This window comes from Furipterus horrens, unplaced genomic scaffold (genome assembly GCF_987537825.1).
Source record: "Furipterus horrens unplaced genomic scaffold, mFurHor1.1.pri manual_scaffold_1, whole genome shotgun sequence".
In the NCBI taxonomy this organism is placed as follows: Eukaryota; Metazoa; Chordata; class Mammalia; order Chiroptera; family Furipteridae; genus Furipterus; species Furipterus horrens.
In genome coordinates this window covers 45,014,393-45,022,917 of record NW_028327171.1, presented here as the reverse complement: position 1 = coordinate 45,022,917, position 8,525 = coordinate 45,014,393, and the positions used below count along the sequence as shown (strand labels likewise).

The window sequence follows — 8,525 nt, the reverse complement described above, 5'->3', positions numbered from 1 at the left end:
TATCTTCCTGGCCCTCCTCCAAGCATTATATTTAGAAGGCTCTCTCTGTTTGATTTTGTGAAATCAGAAGAACCTTTTGGAAAAAATGATGATACAATATTTATTTCAAAGAGCAATTTATCAATGAGAGAGGCAAAGAAAAATGAAATGGAAATGATGATGAAAAGAACATTTTGCAATTATGACTATTTTATAGTAATTTCTTGCAAATGAGACTTGATCTTTTCATCCTTTTAAACTCTGAAAGTGTCTGAAAAACTTAAAATCACATGATATTACACCTGTTTAGGGTGAAGTGTCAAAGCTTCTGCAAGAGGACTCTCCACCCCAGCATTTGTAGACCTATCATAAATGTACTGAAAGACCAATGCTTCCTGGAAAGTCATTTATTGGGGCAGTCAATCAAGGTCCACTGATCTGGACCTCTATTGACAGGGGAGTCAGAAGTTGGTGTGGCTGAGGGACACTAAAAGTGTGCAGGAATGAGAACCATAGAGAGGGCCGTGGCTGTTCTGAACTTACTCGGTTGGACTGTGCTGCAGTTTGGGGAATATAGAAGAGGACATGGTAGTCACTGGGGATATGTGGTTAAGATTAGGAAAGAGGCCAGAGTCTGACTGGCTCTAAGGCAAGGAGAAACTCAAGCTGTGGTTTGTAGGGAGAGATGGGGGTGGGGATGTCCATCTAGGTGTTCCAGAGGACGATGACCGTGATAACAAAGGTGGCCAAGAAGAGCAGGTAGAGGCGGAACAGTAGGGTGTCCATCATGTGGCTGAACTGCACCCACAGGTTGACCAAGTGCTGCTGTTGAACTTCGTCTTCCTGCTGGCCCCTTGATGACCCAGGGGACGCGTTTAACTCTGCCTCTCTGGGACCCGGCACCTTCCCCACCAACTCCACAGGCTCCTTCAGACCTACAGAGAAAAACAGACACCTAGCCATAGGTTGCAAAGGTCACCTGGGAGGGAGGGGAACAGGGAAGAGGGCAGGAGCAGAGAAGTGGAAGTGTCACAAGAGGAAGTGCAGGCAGTGCTGACTTCCTTACCAGGCAGGTGGGCAGGGGTGAGGCCCAGGTCTTTGTTTCCCTTCTGGGGGGCAGTGGGACAGCATTTTGTTGAGCTGGTGTAGTGCAGAAGCAGGGAACGGAGCCACCGGGGCATGGGTGGGGGCTGGGTGGTGGCCAGGTGCAGCAGGTAGGTGATGAAGATGGTCTCCAGCAGGCTGAGCACCATCAGTGACAGACACAGAGCAAAGTAGAAACCTGAGGACAAAGCAAACTATGAATAAACCAGGGCAAATCATTCTACACTTTTCTTCAGCCTGTTTCCCCAAATTCAATCTTTCTACAGAACCCCTTTCCTTCTTAAGTGGAGAGATAGCTGGTTCTCCAGGTTCCCCTCTCTGTCCTCTGCTGCCTTTGCTTCCCCAGGAAGTGGGAGGGGCCATACTGATGAGAGGGGTGCCGCTGGCAGGGAGTAAGTCATTCATCATGAGCAGGAAGACGTTGTAGCCAAGCAGAAGGGTTATCTTGAATGGGGCGCGGTTCTCGCTTTCTGCTGGCAGGTAGAAGCTGAGGGCGTCGATGGCAACCAGAAAGCTACTGGGCACCAGAAGGTTTATGACATATAGTCTAGGCCTGCGCCTGATGGCCACCTGGTGGGGAGGAGAGAGCGTGGAGAATGTGACAATTAAATTGATGTCGCCTATATGTTTATTTGACTGTCTAACCCTTGCTGATGTGCTGTTTGGCTGTCTATGGGATGATCTTTTTAAGTAACACATGCCCTTCTATAGAAAGCCCCCAATTTGTGTTCTAATTTTTTGTGTATCCAACCTGCTAGGGATATAACTGTAGATGTTTAGTGGCAAGTAGGGCCCTTTGCACCATCAGATGGGGGCTGTTCCATTCTTGTAGGAGCCCAGCCACTACTTCTCTGTGCAAGGCTGGTAGGGTATAGGGTGGAGTGGGGAGCAGGTGCTAACCTCTAAGGCTTATTTTATTTTATTTTTTCCTTTTTATTGAATTTATTGGGGTGACACTGGTTAACAAAATTATACAGGTTTCAGGTGTCCAATTCTACAATACATCATCTGGACACTGTATTGTGTGTGCATCACCCTCAAAGAGGCTTAGATCAAGAGGAAAATCACAGGGCAATTGGGGTCAGAAATCGAAAAGTGACCCCTGGACTTACATAGAACATGATCTGGTCGTACACATCGCTGCCCACCAACAGCTTTAGAGTGGCCTTGTTGATGCCCAGGAACTCCCACTCTCCCTGGGTCTGAATGATGTCACGAGACGTGTCTGCTATCTCCCACACTTCCTTATCCATGCCCAGCAGCATGCTGTCCACTGCAAGGGAGGCCAGGGCAGCTCAGTCCACATATGTTGCCAAGCCTCCTGCCCACAAAATTCAATTCTTCTCCCGCTGAGTTTCTTCAACAAATTTTCTTCTAGGTCCTTTTAAAGGAGGGCATCAGCTTTTCAGAAGTAGGTTACACTATAACCGTTACGGGACCAGCAATTCATATGTGTGTGGACTGTAGCACTGACCTTTTTTGTTGTTGGTTATTGAAAACAAGGGTGAGTCAAAGTTGTTATGGGAATTTTGGATATGACTCAAAATGTGAGTTATTCCCATTTTCCTTCTCATTTCCTCAGTTGTATGATGCTGTTTCAGTGGAATCGATCTTGAACAGCTCAACATTTTAATAATTACATGCATACCCATTATAATGATTGATTTATTCAAATCTGCCGCATGATACCTGGTGGCATTCAGTTACATTGATTTACCAGCTCAAGTGTGTTAGCTATTAGGATTAAAAGGGTTGAGCTAAAAATTATAGAGGTGCAGTAGCTCAGGATCAGATACGGTGCAAGGGCCATATAAGATCTAAAGCACTAGTTTTGTTTTGTTTTTTGACTTTATTGAGGAAGTAAAGCAGTAGTTCTTTGTCTGCACCTTAGCAAAACCTGGAGAAATATATAAAAAAATAGCAGTAATTGAGCCCCACCTAGAACAATTAAATTAGAATCTCTGGGGTGATACAGTTATTGGTATTTTTAAAAAGCTTTAGCGGGCAGCCACAGTGGAGAAACACTGACCTAAAACTTTCCCTGATAATCCCTACACCACTTAAATACTTTCCTCTGAATCTTAAATAACTGCCAAAATGTGTCTCACTCACCTGTGTAGAGGAAGGAGGTGAAGGTGAAGGTGCAGTTCTGTTGGTCAAAAGGGAAGTAGAAGATGTCCAGGCTACAGATGCTGGTCACCCTCACTGGCCTATCATACTTTATTCGACCTTCACTGCTGACATATGCGGAGAGACCTGGAGGTGCTCGATCCACCTCCATGCTGCTTGTGAGAGGGAGGGAGAAAGAGGTGCTGTGAGTGCCTTTATCAGCTTTTGTCTCCCTTTCTTCCCAGGTCATACCTTACTGTGCTCTCCTTTTTGGGTCATTTCTCTAATGTCACTCTATCTTGTCTCTTCTACTACTCAGTGTTTTGTAGGAGTCAGTTAATTAAAACTGTGTCCCTGTCTGAATCTTTTAGTGTCCCTGTGCCCTGCACTTGATCCTAGGCTGTTCCTTGCAGATGGGTTCCACGCTGGCTTTCCCCAGCCCAGATACGCACGCCTCCACAATGAAGATATCTGGGAGCCACAGGTTTTCCGCTGATACAGTGAGTTTCTTGAGGCTGACACACTCTTCTGGGTTCCAGGTGATGAAAGGATTGTCCCACATCTGCAGGCAGGGCAGTGGGAAACAGAGGTGAGGGGTGGTCCAACCTTTCCTGATTTCCCTGTTCTGACCCTGTAACTCTACTCATGTCCGTAATGACCACAGCCTACTTCCTCCTCTTTATCCAGCCATGTGTCATTGGCAAAGCACCCTTTAATGGCTTTTGGTCAGGCAGGCCTTAAACATAGCTTAATACCACTTAGGTCCAGGAACACATCAATAGTTCGGCCTGCAACCACTTGACCATTTTCTTGGGTCTCCATTTCTACCTTCCTAAATTGGTCAGGGAGATTTGCATCCCCACAGTTCTAAATGGAGTTATTTGGTCTCAGAAAGATTCATACATTGGGTGGAGGTTTGGACTGGAAAACCTTGAAGTCACTCCTCAAACAAAAACTTATAAATGCAAGTGGAAAGGAGATAGTTGAATCTGCCTTACCAAGTTAATCCACAGGAATGATGTCATAAGCTGGAGCTGTACATCCTGGTGAAGAAATTCCCATCCAGGATTATTAGTGAAAAAAGACTTGGCCCACCCCCCTTCATATCCTTGCTGATATTTGCTAATTTATTGAGCCAGCCAGAGTTCTAAATGTTGGACAGTCTTTTCCTTACTTGTCTCCTCTTGTATCTAGGTACAACTCAGGCTTTTATTGACAGACAGACCACTTCCTTCTGGAGCACCCAGAAAGAATAGGAGTCGAGGATAAATCCTTCCTGAAAAATATATCACTGCAGCCTTTTTCTTTATGTCTCCCCATCTCATAAGAAACTCCTCTAGTTATATGAAATCCATTCAGAGTACCTATTGTTCACCACTGGACCAGTACAAAGCTGGGTCAACAGGGCAAAGGATCCTTGTTCCCTGTTTGAAGCTATGGTGCCCTGGCTAGTGTGGCTCAGTGGGTTGGAGCATTGTCCTGCAAACAGAAAGATTACTGGTTCAATTCCTGGTCAGGGTATATGACTGGGTGGTGGGTTCTGTCCCCTGCCAGGGTGCGTACGAGAGGCAGCTGATCGATGTTTCTCTCTCACATCGATGTTTCGCTCCCTCTCTTTCACCCTCCTTTCCACTCTCTCTAAAAATAAATAGAATATATTTTTTAAAGAAGCTGTGGAAGGTGGAGACCAGGTCTCACCACTTCCAGAATGGCAGACAGGGTGAAGGAGATGTTGACATGAGTGGGGATGCTGTAGTTGATGACTGGACGAAAGGCCTTTCTGTCAAACACTGCTTGGAAGGCAGCAGGATCCACTCCATTCTGGTCAAACCCCGAGCAGTTGATGGTGAAAGTTTCACCTCTTCCTGTAGAGAGCAGACTCTGTGAGAGCGGGTCTCTTGCCAGGGGACATGCTGGGAGGAACAGGTGACTCCTTCCTGTGCCAAGACTCTCCAAGGCCAAAGCCCTTCCTGCCATGGCCGGAGAGGATTAGCTGGTCAGGTAGGCAAATGGTGGAAGTCAATGTGGTGAACTGAGTCAGTGCTCTATCCTCATGCAAAACCTGCTCAGATCTATATGCAAATCAGCCTTGGTGCAATGGCAGCCACTTTAAGGAGTCTTCTAGTGTACCTATCACAATCCTCTTGAGTCCAGGCTGAGCACTTCCCTAAAACCAGTAGTTTAGGCTGCTCTTATGTACTTCTCTTCTGTATTTCTTCCTCAGGGACTTTTGCAATAAACTGCGTTAGCAAAAAGATAAGAGAAGTAAACAACTGCACTTACTAGGAAGATTTGGGAAATATGTAGTAGGTATTATGAATGGATGTTTACCTTGGTGTTGTGCATTGCTATTTTGCTCACCTCAGATTTAGATAGAGTGGGGTGACATGTAGTGGAAGGGGCATTGAAAGTCAATGAAAAGGTGGACTTGGAGAGGTGGTGAAATGGGACAGTCTGGTAGATGCTAATACAGGTAGGAATAGAGGAATGCTGTGTGTCCTGATCAGTGGAATGCCTTTCTATCTGTCACGAAAAGGAAATCAAGACACAGATATTATGGAAGAAATATTTAACGTGTTAATTCTGAACGCCCTCCAGGTGCTAGAGGGAAATTTCTAGATGTCTTCTGGAACCACACTCTAGTCTTCCCTGTTCTTGCCCATCTTACCTTGAAGCAGAAGGCTGACAGTGAGGCAGAGGAGGAGTCCCCCTGTAGCAGGCCTCCCCCCTTCCATGCTCCTCTTCTGAATTCTTCTCTGAGGACTCACCAGTTGCACCCAAACCCTTGAGCTTAAAGGAGCTTGGACCACACCTTAGTTCCTGGTTTTGAATACTGTTCATGACAGGTGACCACTCCCTGGTGAGAGGCTGTGGCCAGAGAGGTCACAGCAAAGTGTCCTGCTTTGCCCCTGTCTGGGTATGTCTTCCAGGCTCCAGGCAGGGAGGAAGTTGGGCCAAGACTCAGGGAGAAGTGCCTGTTTGGCTGCTCTGTGTTGAGATCAATAACAAAATAACTTGCCTTAGTGAGCAGTGTGGGCTAGGGGAATAAGAATTATGTTCTTCTAAGGCCAGGGAATTTGCAGATTTGGAAAAGTGACAATATTTAGGGATTTGGTTATGTATTCATTAGGTTTCATTGCAAATACCAAATTATAATTTTGACTTATGTCTCCATCACTTATTTATTTATTTTTCCAACAGCCCCTAACTAGATTTTCTCTTTCCAATCTCTCTGCCTCCCTGATTCATTCTCCCCCACATCAATGTTCCCCATATATCTTTTACTCTATGCATTAATTACATGATAATAGAAATCATAAAGTTAGCAAATAGAAGAGCTGTTTTTAATGTTTTTGTATTGTCAGTAGTGTTATACATTATCATAAAGTGGTAATCTCAGCTAACATCAATATTAATGGCATGTATCAATATTATATCTTATGTCACATCTCTATAAAATACACAATCGGACATCACATGAGTGAATTGGAGCATTGTTATGTTATATTAGTTACATTTCCAGAAAGACTTGGACATTTTTCTCTTGCAGAGGGATAAAGTTTCTTTTCGAATACAAAAGAAACTTTGTTTGGAATGCAAGAGCATGACAGTCCTAAATAGAAAATGCTGAGGAAGGCAGGAATGACTTAGGGGCCCAGAGTAGGAAAGTGCCAGAGAGAGGGCTGCAGTATCTTCCATTTGAGATATGCCATATGTACAGTCCTTCAGCCCCACACTCTCTGTAAATCATTTCTTTCCTTTTTTGGGAACTTGGCCAAAAGATTGGGCCATCATGCCATGTTAGGACCAAAGTACTGCTTATGTTTGTATCCACATGGACACACACACAGGGGCCACTGCACTCCTGGACTGGCTACAGGTGAAGGACTTTCAAGGGGTACTTGAGTTCTGCAGGTAGGCTAGGCTACCCGACCTTGGATCCAGAAAAAGAGGGTTAACATCAAGCCCTGCTGAATGTAGCTGAAGATGGTTAATGTATATCTTGTTTTTATCGAGGCTGGCTGAAAAACTGCACCAAATCTATTAGTTGGATTCAAAAGTAGACTTAGCTGCCAGGAGATGGAGATGATAGAGGCAGGGAAAAGAAAGCAGTGAGGTGTAGGCTCGCTTCCTACCCAGGGAGACCGAGTTGCAACTCTGGGATCTGGAAATCTCAGGTGCTGTTGCTGCTGGTGGTGGTAATGATAACTAGCATATTGAGCACCTTACTCTATGCCAGGCATTGTAACATCTTTCTTAACAACCTGACTTTAGGTAATCCTCCCAACAATCCTACAACCCAGATATTGGATAGGAGTATGTGGGAAAAAGCAATAGAGCCAAGGAAATAGAGATATGACAACTGGACTTTGTATTTCCTGATCATATTTTAGAACATAGTAAATTTGAGGAAAAATAAATTATGTTATTAACAAACAAAAAAAGAGCATCTACAGTCAGTTGATCATCTTTTAAAGAAACACCTAAAATGATTAATTAGAGACCATTTTCAAATATAGAAATAAAAATGATAGTACTTAAGATAACCAGGGTTGTAGATTTTCTAATGCTTGTGGCTTAAAACAAGCCATGCAAGATTCACATGTAAGTGTCAGCATGGATATCAGGTCTATTTCTACCTTCAGAGATCTTTGGATGTACAATGCACTTTCCACATTGGCCAGGCCTCCATCTCAGACAAATAATTAAGCACCTGGAATGCTTGTTTTGGAGGCCAGCGCTCAGAGTTCATCCTAGGACAGGGTTCCTTGTTACAAATGTGTTTTGGACATCCCTCCTGTGTATGCCTGCCTCCTCCTTCCCTTCTCCAGTAGGCTCTCTGTGATATTTAGACAGAGCTTCAGTAGCTGGGTTATTTTCTAAGTTCATTAGGAATAGCTTTTACCCTACATTCCCAGGAATATCCTGGGGGGTCCCTAAGATTCCCATTTAAGCTCCAAGTTCATGTCTCTTATAAGTCAGGCTGTAGGCTTTCATGATGACCCAGAATTAGGAGATGGTTCAGAAACTCTTTGGTGATTCAGCAGTCCCTATAGGAGTATCGGGGACTTTTCCCACACTTCCCACTTTCTCTGGTCATCTTTGGAGTCTCTGTCTTGGGTTCACATATCTCTAGGATTCTAAGGCACTCAGCCAGGACATCTAAAGACAGAGGCTTTGAATCTGGTTTTAACTGCCTCCTTGGGCAAGCCTGAGGCCAGTTGAGGACTCTTGTGGGCCTGGGATTGCACAGAGCAGAGATTCTTAACCTCCGTACAATTGACATTTTGGCCTGGGTGATTCTTGGTTTGGGGGCCTTTCTTAAGCACTAT

General features: G+C 44.7%; 1 protein-coding gene across 2 annotated transcripts; it reads right to left on the bottom strand.

Annotated features, from left to right (window-relative positions):
* Positions 1–593: 593 nt before the first annotated feature.
* Positions 594–5,927, bottom strand: LOC150020980 (5-hydroxytryptamine receptor 3C-like). 2 transcript variants are annotated; one of them, XM_090279355.1, is made up of 9 exons: positions 5,861–5,927; positions 4,891–5,057; positions 4,191–4,235; positions 3,645–3,754; positions 3,196–3,365; positions 2,196–2,356; positions 1,449–1,653; positions 1,046–1,261; positions 594–914 (listed from the first exon to the last, which is right to left on the bottom strand). In XM_090279355.1, exons 1-9 carry the CDS (start codon positions 5,925–5,927, stop codon positions 685–687), a joined length of 1,371 nt encoding a protein of 456 aa, XP_090135481.1. In that variant the 3' UTR covers positions 594–684. The 2 variants fall into 2 exon arrangements, with proteins under 2 accessions (XP_090135481.1, XP_090135518.1); XM_090279392.1 differs by lacking the exons at positions 3,196–3,365; positions 3,645–3,754; positions 4,191–4,235; positions 4,891–5,057; positions 5,861–5,927 and having other exon boundaries at positions 1,413–1,653; positions 2,196–2,219.
* Positions 5,928–8,525: the final 2,598 nt, after the last annotated feature.

What these genes read in the sequence shown, in the direction of transcription:
- LOC150020980 (XM_090279355.1), bottom strand. Translation starts at nt 5,927, where the DNA reads ATGGAAGGGGGGAGGCCTGCTACAGGGGGACTCCTCCTCTGCCTCACT. An exon ending in TGTCTGCCATTCTGGAAGTG is followed by an intron (nt 4,236 to 4,890) that starts GTGAGACCTGGT and finishes TTTCTTCACCAG; the next exon opens with GATGTACAGCTCCAGCTTAT. An exon ending in CATTCCTGTGGATTAACTTG is followed by an intron (nt 3,755 to 4,190) that starts GTAAGGCAGATT and finishes CCCTGCCTGCAG; the next exon opens with ATGTGGGACAATCCTTTCAT.